This window comes from Dermochelys coriacea, chromosome 1 (genome assembly GCF_009764565.3).
Source record: "Dermochelys coriacea isolate rDerCor1 chromosome 1, rDerCor1.pri.v4, whole genome shotgun sequence".
In the NCBI taxonomy this organism is placed as follows: Eukaryota; Metazoa; Chordata; order Testudines; family Dermochelyidae; genus Dermochelys; species Dermochelys coriacea.
The window spans coordinates 128,905,946-128,926,201 of record NC_050068.2 but is presented as its reverse complement, the minus strand read 5'-3'; the positions used below and the strand labels follow the sequence as shown (position 1 = coordinate 128,926,201).

The window sequence follows — 20,256 nt, the reverse complement described above, 5'->3', positions numbered from 1 at the left end:
CTTGTTCATTATGACCCCGACTTACTTTTCTTGTTTTATTTTGTCTTTCTCTCTGCCCCTCATACTGTCTCTGTCCCCACCCCAACTCTGATTTCCTGTCTGTCCATTTGTTACCACCCAAGTCTTTTTCACTTTTCCATCCTTCAGTATCCCCATTGTTACTATTTCTCCCCACTTGCAAGTCCCCCTTCTTGTTCTTGTAACTATGCCAGTGACCTTCCCAGTGCGGGGCCTAGGCAAGAGGAGCTGCTGCTGCTCTCTGAATGTAGCATCAAACTGCAGTAGACTATGGATGATAGCTCTTCTGCCTGCTGCATGGGCTGTGAAATTAATAGGCTAAGAGAGAGTGAGGGAGCAATAGTAGGTATCCACAGGAACTGCTGTTGCACACTGTTACAAAGAGAAAGCCACTCAACAGCAGAACAGGGAGGGAGAGAGTACATAGGTATAGGAATTTCTGGTTAGGCTCTTGCTTAGGGCTGTCATTGATTCTTCTTTCTAAAAATGTTTAGAAAAGGCATGTTCAGATTGCAAGCCCTCTGGCAACAACTGTGTCTTGAACATATCTTGTACCGGGGGTTCAGCGACTTCTCAGATTTTTGTACTGCAAATTGTTCATGGTTGCCTCTTAATCTGGTGGGTTCCCCCCTACCCTTCATTAAAGATGGATATTCTAAAGAAAAGATGAGATTCCTTTCAGAATTCTTGCTTTATGCAAAGGCAGTTACACTGATAGCTCTTTAATTGTTGCTGATTTACAATCAATGTTAATAGCTATATAGCTCTGTAACACTGGAAGGGAACATCTTCTGAAAAACCCCCCTCAAATATGTTGTATGAGTTTCTTTCATCTCAGCAATTGTTTGCATATATATTTGGAAACTACCTTTTCATTAAAGATAAATACAATTATTATATACTATGCAGATGTGCCCTGTTTCTTTGTATTTCTTTCTTTCTTATCTTGACGTAACTAGTAATCATCACTTATAAAGATGAAGGGCAACAAATGATGATCAAGGTTATGAAATGGCTTCCATATGAGGAGAGAGTAAAAAAAGATTAGGACTGTTCATCTTAGAAAAGAAATGATTAAGGGTGATGTGATAGAGGTTTGTTAAATCATGAATGGTGTGTAAAAGGTGAATAGAGAAGTGTTATATACCTTTTCCCACAATACAAAAACAAGGGTTCACCCAATGAAATCAATAGCAGCAAGTTCAAAACAAACAATAAGGAAATTTTTCTTCACACAACACAGAGTTAATCTGTGGAATTTATTGCCAGAGGATGTTGTGAAGCACAAAAGTATAACTGGGCTCAAAAAAGAATTAGATACGTTCATGGAGGATAGGTTCATTAATGGCTATTTTCCAAGATGGTCAGGGACAGAACCCCATGCTCTGGTTGTCCCTAAACCTCTGACTACCACAAGCTGAAACTGGACAACAGGGGATGGATCACTTTATAATTGCCCTGTTTTGTACACTTCCCATGAAACTCTGGTACTGGCCACTATTGGAGACAGGATACTGAGCTAGATGGACCATTGGTCTGATCCAGTATGGCAGTTCTTATGCTCTTATGATCCAGCACCTGGTTCTGATCCATCAGTGCAACTCAAGAGTAACTCCAATGGAGCTAATGGAGTTGCACTAGTAGAAAAGCCAGTGTAAGAGCAGAATCAAGCATCTAGGTTCTCAGCTTTCTTCTGTATAGTGCTGCTTATGTTTCAGAGAAATGGGATATAAATAATAATTTTAAAACCTTTATATTACATTTTAAAAAACAATATGTTGACCTACTGAAACTCAAGTCATATACTGCCTGAACTCTGTCGTATTCCCTTTCTGTATGTCAGCTGTTCTTTTAATATGTCTGGGGAAGATAAATTTGTGTTGTCAACAATTTTGTTTATCCTTATAAATAAAAATTACAGGTATACCTTATTTCTTTATATTCCTTTGTTTCATCCTTGTGGTAATAATAAGTAATCACATTTAATCACCATAACATGGAAAGAAGAAGGAGATTATCTAGTGCAGTGAAATGTTTAGTAAATATGCATTATTTGAGTGGAAGTGCAAAGGGATGCACATTTTCCAGTTTGTCTAGGCTAGCAAATGTTGCAGAACTGGCACGTGCATGGAAGGTAACCTTGATGAAACAGTCAAGGCATGTTTGGATTTAATGGGGGCTGAGAATCTGTGACAGGTACAAGAGACTGGAAATTGGGAAAGCTGGATTTATTTCTCAGTCCTGCTACTGATTTGCTCTGTAACAGTGGGCAAGCCTCTTTACCTTCATCTTTAGAAGGGATTTACTGTAATACTCCTCTCATAGAAGTGACTAAAATTCATGAAACACATGGAAACCCTGTATGAAAGACACTGTATAAGTGTAAAAAAATATTGCAGTTTTGATCAATGTTAATAAATGTATTAATTTAAATTGTCTGCTTCTTCTTGGCTATAGGCTGATTGATCTGGCTGGAATCTATTGGAAGGAATCATTGTGCCAATGAAGCAGAGTGACTGCTGACCACGTTCTCCTTCTTGGCCTGCTGGGAAGTACCACCAGGATTAAACCAGCATTCGAGATTGGGGATGGGTCTTAGGGACGACGACTCCCTTGGTTATCCTGACGTTGGAATCTGTCTATGGTCAATCAACTGAGGCACCAACCACACTCATCCTTAGTTTTTCACTACCTGAAAATATTACGTGTTGCCTTTCACTTCATCTCCCTTTGTCTCCCTGGCTGTGGAAGACAGAGCCCTGCTGATGTTGATATAAACAATGTCAAGGCCAATGGGACTCCTATGGCTGCCTTTGATCTTCACCCCAGTCTGTGTCATGTTGAATTCTAACTTCCTTTTGTGGATAACTGCATTAGCTCTAAGATTTACCCTCATTGATGGCCAAGCACAATACCCTGTTGTTACCACAAATTATGGCAAAATACGTGGCCTAAGAACACCTTTGCCCAATGAGATCCTCGGCCCAGTGGAGCAGTACCTGGGAGTTCCTTATGCTTCCCCTCCAACTGGGGAGAGGCGATTCCAGCCCCCAGAACCTCCCTCCTCATGGACTGGCATTCGGAATGCCACACAGTTTGCTGCCGTCTGCCCACAGTACCTGGATGAGAGGTCACTGCTCAACGACATGCTGCCAGTCTGGTTTACTGCCAATTTGGATACCGTTGTGACATACGTGCAAGATCAAAATGAAGATTGCCTTTATTTGAATATCTATGTGCCCACTGAGGATGGTAAGTATTTTATTCAACCACAAACCAACCCTACTGCTATTTGTGCAAATGATGAGTAGCTTCAATACTGGCTTTATACACTGCTTCATTCTACTTCCTCTATGTTATCTATTTAACTGAACTGTTTCTCTTTATATTCATTAGATGCAAATGTTATAGCAATTAAGCATGCTTGTATGAATTCATTTTTATAGATCTTTGTGTCACCAAATTGCAGTTTTATTTGCAGGCATTGGCCAGTGTACAAATGGGTCACAATCCCAAAGGTTATGGCAAACAAATAAAACAATCCTCTAGAAACAATATAATTTTAGCACGCAACTGAAGTATACAAATACTACTACAAAGTATTTTTTAAGGAAAACAATTTGTTTATAGAAATTTCCCTTTCTCTTTGGTTTATTATAATACCTTTTGAAATTACATTTAAATTTGTTTGATTTTAATCAGCAAAGGATTGCTCAAATTCTGCAACTTGAAGACTCTGTGACTGTTTAGCATTTTTTAGGCATGTTATATATCATTCATTCACTAAATGTAAAATGGAGCAAACACTGGATATATTATGCAAGAACATCCTATGAAAATGCTCTTTTTACCCTCATCTACTCTTGAACAAAAAACTCTGAGATTATTACTCTACACCAGTCATCAATATAACAAATGTTTGATTTGGTAACACAATTTTGTGAACCTCCTTATTCTCGCTGTTTTTGTGAGGTGCACAGAATGTTTCTTGAGAAGTGTTGAGTGACAGCAAGTCCCATTGAAGACAAGGCTTCTTTTGACCAAACACCAACTGACTAATGTTTGTTCAGTATTACAGGATAAGGAATAATTGCAAGGGAATGATAATTAATATTCTGGTAAAGCCAATTGTTTCATCCACTGCAGTTACTTACAGATGATTAACTGTACAGATTTCCCCCAGATATGCAAATCCTTTTATCTATTTGTGGGGGGTTTGATTTGCATAATCATGGTATTGTTTTTTCTTAGTAAGCGTACTCTGAACATGCAAATCTTGGTACTCTGTCTACCATAATCCCTCTGCTCTGATTGGCTTCTGTACTTAGAATTTTCCAGACTGTTTGCCAACAATAAACATACTGCCTTAGTTTCCCACTCCCTTCAGCTGAAGCAGAATACTAAAAAAATGCATAAGATACGGGGGGGGGGGCAGTGCTGGACTAGTGAAAGGCAAAAACAGTTGCATTACTGAAAGGGAAAATGTCTTAAAAGAAAAGGCATGTTTTCTGCAAGGAGCTGAACATTTCTTCTTATTTCCCTCCTTCATCCAAACCCCTCTCCTTATTCCTAGATGTCCAGATGGGTCTTGGTCTTCAGAATAACTCTCATGTATTTGTTTATTTTGTGGGTTTTATCCTGCAGCTTTTAATTAGTCAGTAGGACAACTCTGTAAGTCAGGACTGTAAGACAAGGTTTATTTGTTCATACTGGAAGAACCCCCCCAGTCCTTCTGTCCCAATCTCATTTTAAAGCACAATATAGGCAAATATGTTATTGCAGTTATTCTGGTGAGAGAAATTTTGCTCATGTGAAGGAACCAGGAGAAAAGATTGGAAGTGTGAAAACAAAGGTCAACAATAGATTTGCTTTTGATTAAGCCTGTTTACCTTTCAGCAGTCTGGCATATCATATTATTGAATTCTTCTCTTTTAAAATTTGAATATTTAATTCAAATGTCTATATAATAAATAATAATAAAATCGAGCATGCCCCCTATATCCTAATCAAACCCTGGACTAATAAACTACTCAGTCTCTGATCTTGCAAGGTTTTAAACCAAGTATATTGTTGTTACCTCATAAAGTGGAAGAACCCCCAAATGTCATTTTGTAGCAGTTTATTAATGGTTAGTTTTTATGCCCATTTAATTCTGTGGGGGAAAATGGCATTTTTATACAAAGATTGGAACTTGACTCCAGTGCTAAGAAGGATGGCTATTAGGAGTCCAAACCTTCCCTCCCACCAAAAATGCCACCATACGGAGACAGTGAGTAGGCAGCATCTGATACATCTTTGTTGCTATCTGTGAGTTGTATGTGAGCTTATTCAAGTTCATCATGACAGGTATTTTCAGTAAGCTTGTGAGGAGAGTCAGATATTCCAAAATGAATAAAAGCATTTTTTTTAAAAAATGTGTACCATTTATCTTAATGATCACTAGTTAAATCTAACTCAATGTTTTTCACTTAGTAAATATGCAACTGACTGCTCATAAACATGATTAAAATGAACTGACCTATCTTCTAAGCTAGCCTGTCACCAAATCATACTAAAGGTAAATTGCTTTAAGTTGTAGTCCATAGAATCTGATTAAACACATTATACTTCATTATATGAATCTTAGCTGACAGAAAAAAGCTATGTTGTTATGGAGACAGACTATGAAATTAATTTTTGAAGTAGAGGTCTGAAAATGAACGATTGAGTTAAATTCACATTTTCAATCCTTTCTCAAGTACAGATTTCTTTACAAGTTCCCTGAGACTTTTGGTGTATGTGAGAAAAGATGGACAGACTCATCTAAACTCAATTAATGCTCTGAGACTGAAACATATCTGAATCATTTTGTGTCTCTCTTTTTGACAATTTCAGTGAAAAGAAACTGCTGTGCTTCTATAATGCATGAACTGTGGTCACGTGTGATGTTCCGTCTCCTTCAAACCCAACACTAGTTGCTAATCAAAATGCAGCTCAGTTTTGCAATTTGCCTACATTGCATGTGCTATCATTTACTTCTTGTGTAGATTGATTCAGCAAACGCAGCAATCTCTACTCTGATTATGCATTTGAAATGAAGAACTGCAAAGCTTACGAGGCTTGGTTGTGGTTTGCTCTCATCTATATTAATGTAAAATAGGACTAACCCAACTGAATTCAGTATAATTACACCAATGTAAAATGAGTGAGCCCAGAATCAGGCCCATGAACTGGACAGATATTATTATTCATTAATAATAAATTAATTTGAATAACTTTTGCTGAAATGTTTAAGAGATTCAATAAATCAAAATGTATAAAGTCTCTAGAAGTTAAAAGGTAGGCAGTGTAGCTAGGTAAATAATTTAAAAAGCTCAATTACAATTTATTGGTTTTTAACTATAGCATTGAATTTAAATCTTGCCAGAGAGAATGAATTTACAATTTATTACTAATCACAGGATACTATATTTTTAATGTTTCTGAAAATAGCAGGCAGAATAGCAATGGAAAATCCTCTCTAAATTGAAATTGTCTTTCTAGAAACATTCCAAACAGTTTAATTCTTAAAGATTAATTTTTATTCCCCTTCTCCCACAACCGAAAATAATACACTTTTTCCTCAAGAGAAGAGTAGCCTGTAGGAATCAAATCAAACAGAAATATCTAGCAGACTATTTCTGAAATCTGTCCATGCAGACATTTTTTGTGTGTGCAGAGGCCCTTTAATGAGTACTGACTCATTCATAACAGTAATGCCTAAATTAGAGACTGCAAGATTTGGGGACATTCTCTTGGATTTTGTTGCCCATCATTTGAAGAAAAGAAGAGAGGAAGAGTATCATTACAGTTCTGTATCTTCATGATGGATCTGAATACTAACAGTGTGGTGATTTTAACAATACTGATGGATGGTAGGTTAAACATAGATGTCAGTAGTAAAATGCTTTTCTTTCTAATAGTGGTTTGAATGCCAAATCTACTTATGCTATTTAAAATGATTCAATTCAAAAGATAGCTATATATTTTGCATTAAAAGTTAGCTTTTTATCTCAAATTTCTACCTAGGCAGCAGCTGTAGGTATCTCACTTCAGCTTCTGAATACTCAAAAACACATGTATAATGTAAACATAGAAATATTTGGCTCTTCTCTGATTACTAGAACCTGTAATTTTCTGCAAGAATACATGAATGACAGTTTTGAGGAGTCAGCTAGGGAAATTATATTGAGGACAGTCTGTTTATTATAACTTCAGTCTGAATATGGGTTTAGCTACAGTGGGAGTGCTAGATTGTAGAGGACACAGACTGTTAATTGGCTGTGCTTAATCCATAGCCTTCATCATTTGAATCTGTGCATGCTGTAAAGGGGATTACAGCCTGCTATCATAACTACTGAAACAAAACAAAACCTACCAACAAGTTTGGTTTCTTGCAAGTGAACCATAAAAACTGCATTATTTCAAGGTCAGATTAAAACATTATTTAAGCAACATCAGCAGATCTTTCATTGTGGTTTAATACTGCTTTCTTCAGACCAAAAAAAGTGTGGGGCGGGGAGTCACATTTTTATTCTGTGTATGGTCAAAACTACCAGCATACACTCAAAATTATGTGTTGTATGGTGAACAAACTGAGTTTTCAAAATGTGTTAAACTACTAAACAGCTAAATGTTTGTCAGGGATTAATTATAAAAGTACTTAACATCTTTGGGGTGTGAAAATCATCTAATCAAAAAGTGTAAGGCTGGAAGGGGCCTCAAGAAGTCATCAAGTTCAGCCCCCTGCATTGAGGCAGGACTAAGTAAACTTAAGCTATCCCTAACAGATATATGTGTAACCTGTTCTTAAAAACCTCTGATGATCAGGATTCCACAGCCCCCCCTTGAAAGGTTCATTCACTATTGGAGCATCCCCTCCTGGCTGTGTTGGGGGATCAGCTCTGCTCAGTCATGTCATGGCCCCTCTTGCCCTCCAGGAGTTGCAGTTTCCTCTTCATGGCTTGGCTTTGCGGCCACTGTGTTCCCCTTCTGAGGTAACAATGTCTTGCTGGACTCACTGTGAGGATACCATTCCAGGCAGTCTTCTGCTTCCAAACTGTTCCACTTTCCCAGTGCCTGATACGAGAGGTTGGGCCCACCTGCTACTTTGGGTCCCAGCCCAGGGATCCTACAATCAGCAGCCAAGGTTTGCACTGTCTCAACTCTTACTGCTCTTTTCCTGGGCTTTTTCCTACTCCACGTTCTGCAGGCTCCCTTCACCACCACACCTCTGGGTAAACCCTTCCCTCCAAGTTAGCATTCCAGGGCTTTTGCTCCCCCCGGGTTTCTACCTTCTCACCTCACTAAGACCAGAAAGTGACTATAGACTTCCACACTGCAGCACCTTCTGCTCTCACTTCCTGGGTTTATACAAGCCCTAATCTAGTCCTGCCCACATGGGCTTCATCTTCAATTAGTGTTTGTTAGTGAAGCCTAAGTTTCCTCCCAGGTGTAGCCTAATGGTTAATTAGCCCTTCTGAGTTACCTTAACACCTTCAGGGTGGTGTGATGTGAACAACACATCACAGAAGCCTATTCCAGATCTTAACTATCATTATGGTTAGAACAGTATTTCTAATATCTAACCTAAATTGTCCTTGCTGCAGATTTAGCCCATTGCTTCTTTTGTCCTATCTTCAGTAGACATGGAGAACAATGGAGCACCTAGAATTGGATACAGTACTCCAGTTGAGACCTCACCAGTGCCAAGTAGAGTGGGACAGTTAGCTTCCGTGTCTTACATATGACAGTCCTGTTAATAGACCTCAGAATATTAGTCTTTTTTGCAGCTGTATCATATTGTTGATTTATATTCAATTTATGATCTACTACAGGGATAGGCAAAATTGGGAATAACTGTCTAAGTGTTAGTGCTGCTGAAAAGGATCTGGGGTTTATAGCAGTTCAGGGTGCGGCAACCTTTGGCATGCAGCCCGTCAGGGAAATCTGCTGGCAGTCTGGGACAGTTTGTTTATCTGCAGTGTCCGCAGGTTCAGCCGATCGCAGCTCCCACTGGCCGCGGCTTGCTCTTCCAGGCCAATGGGGGCTGTGGAAAGCGACGAGAGCCGAGGGATGTGCTGGCCACCACTTCCTTCACCTGCTGAAGTGAAGAAACAGATTGACAGAGCCAGAAGAGTACCCAGAAGTCACCTACTACAGGACAGACCCAACAAAGAAAATAACAGAACGCCACTAGCCATCACCTTCAGCCCCCAACTAAAACCTCTCCAATTCATCATCAAGGATCTACCACCTATCCTGAAGGATGACCCATCACTCTCACAGATCTTGGGAGACAGGCCAGTCCTTGCTTACAGACAGCCCCCCAACCTGAAGCAAATACTCACCAGCAACCACACACCACACGACAGAACCACTAACCCAGGAACCTATCCTTGCAACAAACCCCGTTGCCAACTCTGTCCACATATCTATTCAGGGGACACCATCATAGGGCCTAATCACATCAGCCACACTATCAGAGGCTCGTTCACCTGCACATCTACCAATGTGATATATGCCATCATGTGGCAGCAATGCCCCTCTGCCTTGTACATTGGTCAAACTGGACAGTCTCTACATAAAAGAATAAATGGACACAAATCAGACGTCAAGAATTATAACATTCAAAAACTGCTCCTTGCATTTGGGTGCTCTGGATATGACTATAGAAAGAAAAGGAGTACTTGTGGTACCTTAGAGACTAACAAATTTATTTGAGCATAAGGTTTCATGAGCTACAGCTCGATGCATCCGATGAAGTGAGCTGTAGCTCATGAAAGCTTATGCTCAAATAAATTTGTTAGTCTCTAAGTTGCCACAAGTACTCCTTTTCTTTTTTGTGAATACAGACTGATACAGCTGCTGCTCTGAAACTTGAAAAATAGTGACATGGATGTAAGTATACAATATTAAAGTCTCTCACATGACTCTTTTTCAGGGTCTGGGAGCACTGGAACATGTATACCTTTTCAAGGATAGTAGCCCTAGTTTTATACAGTGCTATGGAATAATACTATGGTACTTCATGTTTTGGTAACATGTATGTGCAGATCTGAGATCAGAATTACAGACCTTTATTTGAACTGGGAAGTTGAAGTATAATTAGATGACTATAGCAGCCTTTCTTCTTCCAAATTAAGAGTTAATACAAATACTCATAGCCTATACATAGTTTCATGTTTGAATAGCTACATATTTTCGTCTGTCAAGTATTCTCACCATCATGTTTAGCACACTTTTATTTTATTCACCACTTTTAGATGTAAGCAGATATTAAAATGATGATTAAAAAACTCATTGTTTAGGTGTGTATATATATATAATTGCATAGCCTTAGGAATTTCAGAATCAATTTACCTGACTCTTTGTATTTGTTTACCTTTTCATGTCTTCAAAAGGTATTCACTTTTGTACCTTCTTACACATGTGCACTGGTTTTATAATTTGTATAGGAATCATAACTTTGAATTTCCATGTTTTTCTGCAGTTAAATCTTTACCTTTGTGTTTTATTACTGTTTTTAGTAGTTAAGTTTAAAAAAAACTGAAGTATAAAGAAAATTGTGTGTGTGTGTATATATGTATACATACATAAATGGGTATAATTGGCTACATATATCTATCAGGCAATATAGGATTAGCATGACGTTTCATAAAAATCCTACAAAATATACCATGGATTAAAATTCATAGTATAGTAGGTCTAAAATTAAGTCACAGATTCTATCAATGGCTTGTCTGTTTGCTAACCTCTTACCCATTCTAACCCTCTCTAGTTCTGGGTTTGCTTTGGAAAAAAATAATTAAGGTTTATAATTCTCTTCTGTCTCAAGTAGCTTGTCATCTCACATTATACATTAATAACACACAAAATGAAAAAACAATAAGACATATCCTGTGGTAAAGTACTTATACAGCTTTCCAATATGAGAAGAGTTAAAAACAGATAACAATTACAATACAAAGTGATAACAAAGAATTTATAACATAAAATCCCTAGTAAACACACTCAATGGCAGGAACCTTAAGGGAGGGGTTAAAAATTTGTTTCCATTGTGAAAGGTAAATGATAAAATGAGTTCCCTGAAGTCACCTTTCCCCCCCACCATTAGGGTCCAATAAATCACTTGGTCCTTATCCAGAAACACTGCAGCATCTGTGAAAAAGAAGAAGGCATATGGCTGACTTCCATAATGAACCTTTAGCCTAGCAGGATAAAGCCAGGTAATCCAGGCCCTTATTTTTCATTCTTGTTTTTAACAGTCAGAAATACCTTCTGACATCAAAGAACAGGACTGTAACCTAGATAAAATAAAATTCTCAAACCCTTAGAGCTGAACTCACATTTAGCTGCTGATTTCCAAATACTGTTCTTCAGTCTAAGAGTTGCAATTCCCCAGGCAGTTTGTAGGACTGTGGGCAAATGGCCGTTTCAGGAATGTAATATGTGAGAGAGCCTTGTAGAGAGGGTTCAAAATAATTAATTCCTAGCACCATTATAATCGATTATAGGGTGACAATGGGAAGTCTTGAGTTCTCTTTGGCAGCAACTCAAATTTACCATGAATCTGGCATTAACTAATATGGGCAGACTTTCCATTGTATTTTCACTATCACTACATCCTGCTGAAAAAGAGTGGGGGGAGGAAATCCCTAATAAACTATGGTTATCTAAGGCCTGGTTTACACTGGGTGTGGGGGGGGATAGATCTAAGTTACGCAACTTCAGCTACGTGAATAATGTAGCTGAAGTCGATGTACTTAGATCTACTTACTGTAGTGTCTTCACTGTGGTAAGTCGACAGCTGACGCTCCCCCATCGACTCCGCCTGCACCTCTCACCCTGATGGAGTTCTGGCATCAATGGGAGAGTGTTCGGAAGTGAAATGATTGAGTCTAGACTAGACGCGATAAATTGACCCCCACTGGATTGATCGCTGCCCATCGATCCAGCGGGTAATGTAGACAACCCCAAAATGTGATGTTGCTGCTACATGATCCTTTCAGTTAGCCTAAGTGGTGGTGTCTCAGAAGTAGTAGCAGTGCTACTTGGAGGAGGATGCAAGAGAAATACAGGTCTAGGTCACTATCCAAACCTGCAGACTGGCTGTAGCTCATTTGATCATAGACAGCTGCAAGTGTTAGTTCACAGTGAATGATATTGAATGCAGGTTAAGTTGAACAAGTGGTATTTTAATAAAACCCTGTGGACTGCTCCACCCATTCCTAAGTTTCCTGGTATCCTATCAATAACTGCCCTTCCAGGGAATATGGGCACTCTGACTCTAGTTCCAATGATCATGATACATCATCTCTATTTTACAAACATTTTAATCGAAATATTAAAATCAGATAATTGATGCCCACACTCCCCCCCATCCCATGTCCCTTTGGCCACTTGTTATCACACTGCCAAGTTGGTGTCTTGTCTTTATCACACACACATCTGGTTGCATAATTTTTGAGGTAGTTTGGTCTCCTCAACATGGGACCACACTGGGATTCACCTGTCTCTGTTTCTTTGTCACTTGTTCCAAGTCTAGCAAACTATTACTCTGTGGAATATCCTCCCTCCCTGTAGGTTTGGCCTTCAGATAGTTCTGTCTCCCCATTTTGTGATTATCTCTGTATTTCTGTAAACTCTCTCTTGATGTTGTGTCTCCTAGCTCAAAAGTGCCTCCTGCTCCTTCACATCACTTGTCCCTCTTGCTTAGTCACCTCATATAACTTGATGCTATTGCATTCCTCATGACTCCTTCAGACCACTCCTTCTGGCATCTCTTCTAATGGTTGGATCCTCACAGGATTGCATGCCTCCGGGGCTAGTAGGTCCTTGCCTGTCTTGTTGTACTCTAATGTCTGCTTTCTCTGATTGTTGGCCATCTCCTTTAGGCAATGTCTCTATCCTTCTGGCTGCAACAGGTCTCCCCTGATTGGTACCATGGCTTTGGTCTTTCATCCTATCAGTGCCTGCTCTATCTTGTTTTGACACTCCTGTGGTGGAGTATTCTGTGTGCCAAAAATGCTAACAAAGGGACTGAACGAGAAGAAACAGCCTTGTGTGACAGTCTCTTAGCTGTTTTCACAGTGTATTTCACCTTACCATTACTCTGTGAGTATGTTGGGGAAGTGATATGTTGGTCAAACTCCTATTTGCATGTTAAGTCCTTGAATTTTTACCAAAGCAAAAAAAAATAGTGTCTGTTCTCAGTGAATACAGTGTCCAGAATGCTATATCTTGCAAAGTGGCCCTTCACTTTGCCAGTTACTGGCTTGCTGCTATTATCAGGCATAGCATCAACCTCCCAAAAACATAAATAATATTTTAATGTAATCAAGTACTACTTTTCATTGAATGTAAGTATGTTTGTTCCTGTCATTTCCAATGGTTTGTGGGCAGCTTATGTGGTAACAGAATCTCTTTCTGCTGGCTATTATCCTATGACTGGCAGATGTCATGCCCTTCTATCAAAGAGCAAAGTTGTGTATTCATTCCTGGTTAATAAACATACTCTTGAGTCCGTCTAAGGCAGCTGTCAATGCCCAGGTGTGAGGCATGTATTTTTTGCATGGTGTTGTTACCTAATGAGCTGGGGTCAACAGCTCTCTGCTCAAAATATGACAGTCAGTTCATCTTTACTTTGAAAATATGGTTCTGCTCCTACTGGTACTTGTTTTCTGTCTTTTCACCACCCTGTTAGTATTGATCTCCTGTATGCCTGTAGTTGGATGTCATTTTTTGTAGCCTCTTTGATTTCTATCAGCTTTGCTGTTGAAATTGGGATATTGAATCCATTATCATACTACACTATGTCCTGATTCCCTTCCCCCAGCTCACTGTTGGTGGATATATAGGCCCTGTTCAGGGTTTCAGCTGACAACAGTAATTGTCCTGAATGATATCTGATCTCTACCTGGTAGCACTGGAGGATCATCAATATGGGCTTCAGTCTCTTTGGAGCACTAAGAAGGGGCTTCACCATGATTGTGTCTAGGGGTTTCATTGAATTATTACTGGGTGGTCATAGATGTACTTATGGACTACTCTCCAAACACTTGAGCCAGAAGTTCTTCTTTTGTTTGTTTGTCTCTGACAGGACTCTGCTGGCATAAGTGATTAAGTGCTCCTGCAGAAGAGTGGAACTCAGTCATATCTCCAGTGCATCACACTGGAATGTCAGTGGCTTTCCTGGCTGGTAGTATTCAGGAAAGAGGCATCCATTGTAATTTGTTTCAGCCAGTTAAATGCTTGCCATTGAGGACTTGTCCACTCCCCCTCAACATCCTGCTTTGTGAGCTGATGTATGGGTTCTGCTGCTACAGCCAAGTGTGGAAGAACTGGGACAAGAATTGTATCATTCCTAACAAGTGCTATACCCCTTTCACATCCATGGGAGCTGGCACCTCTCTGACTGCCTAGATGTTGTTGGGATCTGCTTTCAGTCCCTCTGTTGGGTGCAGATGTCCAATCCATGTCACATCATGCTGTTTGAGATGCATTTTTTCAGGGCTGAGTTGTATGGTTTTGTAGAAAATCTTGTAAGTTTTCTTTCATGGTCTCATTCAGCTTATATATTATTGCGCCCTCCACCTAAAACGATGATATCATCTGCAATTAATTTCACCATTGTAGTTCTTCTGATGCTTGGATGAGTCTTCTCTGGTACACTTCTAGTGCTGGGCTTATGCTCATTGGCATACACCACAAAATGTAATGATCAAATGGTGTTGCAAAAGTTGCCAGCATGCTTGATTCCTTATCCAGGCTTATGTGCTAAAACCCATTCTTCACATCATGGACCATAAAGGTTCTGGCTTTGGAAAGTTCTGGCAAGATGTCATCGATTGTGGGCAGTAGATCATGACATCTTTTTAGAGTCTGGTTCAGTGTCTTTTTGGATCAACGCGGATGCATAATTTTCCTGAGGGCTTCTGTACCACCACCATGCTGTTTACCCTATACTGGTCTCTACAAATGCTATGATACCCAGTTTGCAGACTTAAGAGCTCCTTGCATACTGAGTTAAGTAATGCCAGTGGAACGTTTCTTTGTTGTAAGCATACAGGCGCCAGTGTACTACTTTTGGTTGCAGGTTTTCTTTAAGTCACCTGATACATTTGAAAACATCCTCATATGCTTTTAAAATGGTCTCTATTTTCCATGGGAATCCCTTTGACACAAAGGATAATTTCCTGCAGTATCTTTGAGAGCTGTTACTCTATTAAGTTTATGCATTATTGTGACCGGGATTGTATGCAACCTCTCCAAAGAGGAGATGTGACAGATATTCCAACCCTACGTAGTATCTTTGGGGTCCATTGTTTGAAATGAATGGTTTATGTATGATTGGATTCAACACCATGGAGGAGGGCAACCACAGCTCCTCCTACTAAAAATAGTGGATGGTAGTAAAGACAAATCAGCCAAGTTGTAACCAACCTTCCCTCCTCCCTCAAGAAATATCATCTCCTGGGGAGGCTCACATATAGCAGCTCAAACTGGATTCTCCAGAAACCAACATACAAAGAAAGGACTTTTGGATAAATAGATTGAGTTTATACTGACTCAAAACCTTCTTTTTGATCCAAAAAATGAATAGGAGTTTCCCTCCAAGGTGTGTCAAGGGTCAATCCTTGCAGAAAGGTTGGAAGGATGTGACCTACTAGGGCCCCATAAGACTGATGGGTGACTTCTGGTAAGTTCATTAGCATGTGTGTAGGGTTTTTTATTCTTTTAATATGTTTTTTCTGTAATGGTTTCATTTTAAGAATAAATGTGCTTGATTAGAAATAGCCATGTGGTAACTTGTAACTGTGGGCAATTATGCTGTTCATAGTCACTGGAGAGAAAGCAAAGCCCATACACTGGCCTGTTTAAGCATTTTGGCTTTCTGGAAACATCAGAGTGTAGCTAGGCAACTGTGCAGCTTGGAAAAACCACAGTTGGGATAGAAAGATGCAGGTCTCTCCCCAAGAGAGGTGATGGCTGAGGAGGCAGGAGATGGTGCTCAGGGTAAAGCAGAAGTGGGGAATACAGGTGCAGTTGCCCTGAATTGTGACACTCTCCCTTTTGCTTTTTGCATCGCAGCTATAACATTCTGACACTGCCCTCTGATAAGATCCTGGCTTGTATCGCTACATTCCCCCAAAGCATTCTTAAGGTTCTTACCATCCACCACCACAAATGTCAGTTGGTACTTTCTGTTACTTTTTTGTGTTGTAGCCATGTTGGTCCCAGGATGTTAGAGAGACAAAATGGGTGAAGTAATATCTTTTATTGGGCCAACTTCTGTTAGTAAGAGAGACAAGCTTTTGAACTTACACAGAGCTCTTCTTCAGGTCTGGAAAACACTCTGAGTAGATTTCCCAGACTGGAAGAAGAGCTCAGTGCAAGCTCAAAAGCTTTCCTCTTTCACCAACAGAAGTTGATCTAATAAAATATATTACCTCACCCACCTTGTGAAGTACTTTTCAGGTTAGTTCAAGTCGCATTCTCTATGGGCTGCATTATGCACTCATTCTACATTACAAAGAACAGGTACAGTCTAAGAACTTGTCTACGCAAATAATTTAGATCACAGCAACCTAGGGTGTAACTCAGCCCCGCACTAGCCTGTTGAGACACATGAATAATTCATCAGAGCAGTGTCTCTCAACCTTTCCAGACTACTGTACCTCTTTCAGGAGTCTGATTTGTCTTGAGTACCCCCAAGTTTCACCTCACTTAAAAACTACTTGTTTACAAAATGAGATATAAAATACAACAGTGTCACAGCATACTATTACTGAAAAATGACTTACTTTCTAATTTTTACCATATAATTATAAAATAAATGAATTGGAATAAAAATATTGTACTTATATTTCAGTGTCTAGTATATAAAGCAGTATAAACAAGTCATTGTCTGTATGGAATTTTAGTTTGTACTGACTTTGCTAGTGCTTTTTATGTAGCCTGTTGTAAAACTAGGCAAATATCTAGGCGAGTTGATGCATCCCATGGAAGACCTCTGTGTAACCCCGGAGTACACATACCCATGGTTGAAACCACTGCCTTTGAGTACATTGAGCTAGTCCTGTTTCAACGTTCAGGTTATGTTTACATGTGGAATTTTATTAAAGTCTCTGGACTCCTCTATCCATGTGGCTTTGTTACTTTCAGCCTAACTCCCTGTATTTCCTGTTTCCCCGGTGCCCCATCAATAACAGTTCCTCCAAGAACATGGGTCCTCTGACTCCAGTTCCACTGATTATGATTAGTGCTGAACATTTATCACAGTGGGGAAAAATGGCCTTGATAGGGTGATTTTCACTTTTGTCAGTGACTTTTTTCTGTGTCCCTGACTCACGGTACTGTGGCAGCTCCTGTCCCAAGGGGTGGGGCTAACTGTTCTGAGCATTGTGGCCTGTCACATGGGGTTGCAGCACCATTCATGGGCAGCAGGAAGTTGAGGTAGGGCAGACAAACTTCAGCACAGGTGGTGCAACCTCACAACGCTGCTCAGGTTTGACCCACCCAACCTTCTCTCATGGGCTGGGGTGGGGATGTGGAGGGGGCAGGGGCAAACCTGAGCAGCGGTGTGGCCTGATGTGTCATGTCACAATGCCTGCAGTGGGACACCAAGCCCAGCTTCATGGGAAACAGGAGCAACAGGATCTTCCACTCCAGAGTGAGTGCAGGACAGGGTCGCCTTGCTGCTCCCCACCTCCAGCATCCCCTTGATACCAAGTGGGGGTTAAGGTTGTAGTGCCAGGGGTGGAGGATGCTGCTGTGAGTGGATGGTGCCCCCTTGGTGGGATGAGGAGGTGGGGGATGTCTATCCAAAATCAGGGAGCAGTCATGGTAAATATAATAATCTCTGATTTTTACTAAATGTACAACTCCTACTCCAGTGATAATCTCTCATGCTTTTTGTCATATAGTTTTCCTATGCGTCCAAAGGAGGATGTACCTTCCCTTTTCTCGGTTCATCTGTGCCCTGGCCCCCCATCAATTCAGCTAGTCCCAAATTAGGGGGAACTGACCCCTTACTTTTTCAAGGGAGACTTCCACAGACTTGGGGACAACAAACAGTATGATGTGTGACTTCTGATGTCATCTCTGCTTAATTCTACCCAATAGGCATCAGGTTTGACTGCCCTTTGCCTACATAAGTGCAGTGGTCTATCAGATTTTATGAATCTGCATTGCTAATTAAAATCAATCTTCCATAGATCTATCTACTTCCCATTCCCATTTTTTCTTCAGCTTCTAGGAAATCTTGAACCAAAGCTTTCATATTCTTTTATTCATTGCAACAATTGTAACTTGAATCACAACTGACATCTGTTAAAATGGCTGAGGGAAGACCTCAAAGTGGCAATTCTTCAACAAAAAAACTTCAAAAACAGACTCCAACTGCTTCAGAACTGGAGTTAATTTGTAAAATAGATACCATCAGATTAGGCCTGAATAAAGACTGGGAGTGGTTGGGTCATTACAAACCTAAATTTAATTTCCCCAATACTAATTTCTCCCTCCTGTTACTCACACCATCTTGTCAACTGTCTGTAATGGGCCACTCTCTTACACTTCAAAAGTTATTTCTCCTCCCTTGGTTTCCTGCTGTTAATTGATTTATCTCATTAGACTGACCTAACACTTGGTAAGCAACCCACATCCTTTCATGTATTTATACCTGGTCCTGTGTCTTTTACTTCATGCCTCTGATCACAAAAGCTTATGCCCAAATAAATTTTTTAGTCTCTAAGGTGCCACAAGTACTCCTCTTTTTTTACTAAGTGCTGTAAATCAAACATCATGTGATAAATCAAATTCACACCACATCTGTGACATGATCAAATGGAAATCTTTCATCCTCTTTAGCTATTGGAAGCTTGGGAATTGAACATTTTGTGACATTTTGAGATCTGTTAAACTGTGAGATAATCTCCCAAATGAAACAAAGAAAGTCCATTACTTGGGTTATTTCAAAGTAGATTGAACAAAGCATTAAAAATACACTGTCAGAAACAATTTTGCAGAGGTAAGTGATGTGTTCCATATATTTTTATGTATTTATGAAATAAGTGAAAAATTTAAAAGAAGATGAAGACACACCTTTTCTTCTTCCTCCTCTTCAAAGAAATCAAGATGAAGAAGCCACCAATTACATTAAAATGAAACCAAGCACTAAGAATTAAATGCTACTGAACAGCTTGATCCATGCTATCCCATTTTACTGGTGCTCCTTTTTGAGATGAAAGAGTACCATTAATATGGGTGTTTTCATCTTCTCCTACGTTGCACATTATTTGAATTAGATTTAATAGTCAAAGAGTGACATATCACTGATGAAATAACACTGTAATTTTGTGATGTTAATACAGTAGCTATCCAAATAAAAGAGTAAGGAAAGAGCTTTAGATTTACAATAGGGCTTTTGTTTCTACATAAGTATCATGCATGGAAATACAGATGGATTTGCATTCTTAGCGTGTAGGTGTTTTTCATGTACAATTAACATCTATCAGTATGTTGCTCTCAGTGCTCAAAATGACAGACAACTGGATGGAAATAATTATCACAAAGCCAAGGAAATGAACAGATCTAACAGCCATTTTGTTCTGATGTGTTAAAAATCCATGATCTAAACAATAGCAAAAGGAAACTTTGTCTTATAAATGAGCTCACTGCAGGCAAATACATAGCAAACAATAAATATATTTACAATGCTTAATCAGCTCCTTACAATACAAAGATGTGGTTTTCGTGATAAACAGCTTTTGTTATGTCTTATTCAGAAATGCTTTTTATTGCTGGTTTGGTTTAAAGTGGGTTTTTACTTGACAAAAAGTGACGTACTTAATGGAGAGAATCCACTCCGTTATCTGTCCAGTGGCTACAAGATTAATTATTTTTTATATTTACATACAATGCTGGTTGTAAATCATGAATATCTATCAGTAGGATTTAGTAAATGTACAGCAGTGGAAATTAAAAGCACCTCAAATGGCCCATAAGTAAAAGATTTTAGTAACTTTTGAACCTCACCCGTCCTTAAGGATGGTCTGAAGCAGATACTACAAGACTTAAAATTTCACCTTATTTAATGAAACAAATTTGAATTTTAAATCTGTTTAAAAAAAATCTCTTGCTGAAAAATTGTAAATAATCATGGAATCTGTATATATAATATGCCACAATCGTTTTTTTTACTAATAGGTGACATACAGC

General features: G+C 39.3%; 1 protein-coding gene across 12 annotated transcripts in view; it reads left to right on the top strand.

The window, feature by feature from the left end:
- The window catches only part of NLGN4X (neuroligin 4 X-linked), a 263,339-nt gene that overhangs the window by 86,728 nt on the left and 156,355 nt on the right, over positions 1 to 20,256 (top strand). For all 12 annotated transcript variants that reach the window (XM_038381605.2, XM_038381553.2, XM_038381560.2 and 9 more), the window contains one exon: positions 2,476 to 3,270. In XM_038381605.2, coding sequence (XP_038237533.1) covers positions 2,799 to 3,270 — 472 coding nt within the window. In that variant the 5' untranslated portion in view covers positions 2,476 to 2,798. The remainder of the gene's footprint in view (positions 1 to 2,475; positions 3,271 to 20,256) is intronic.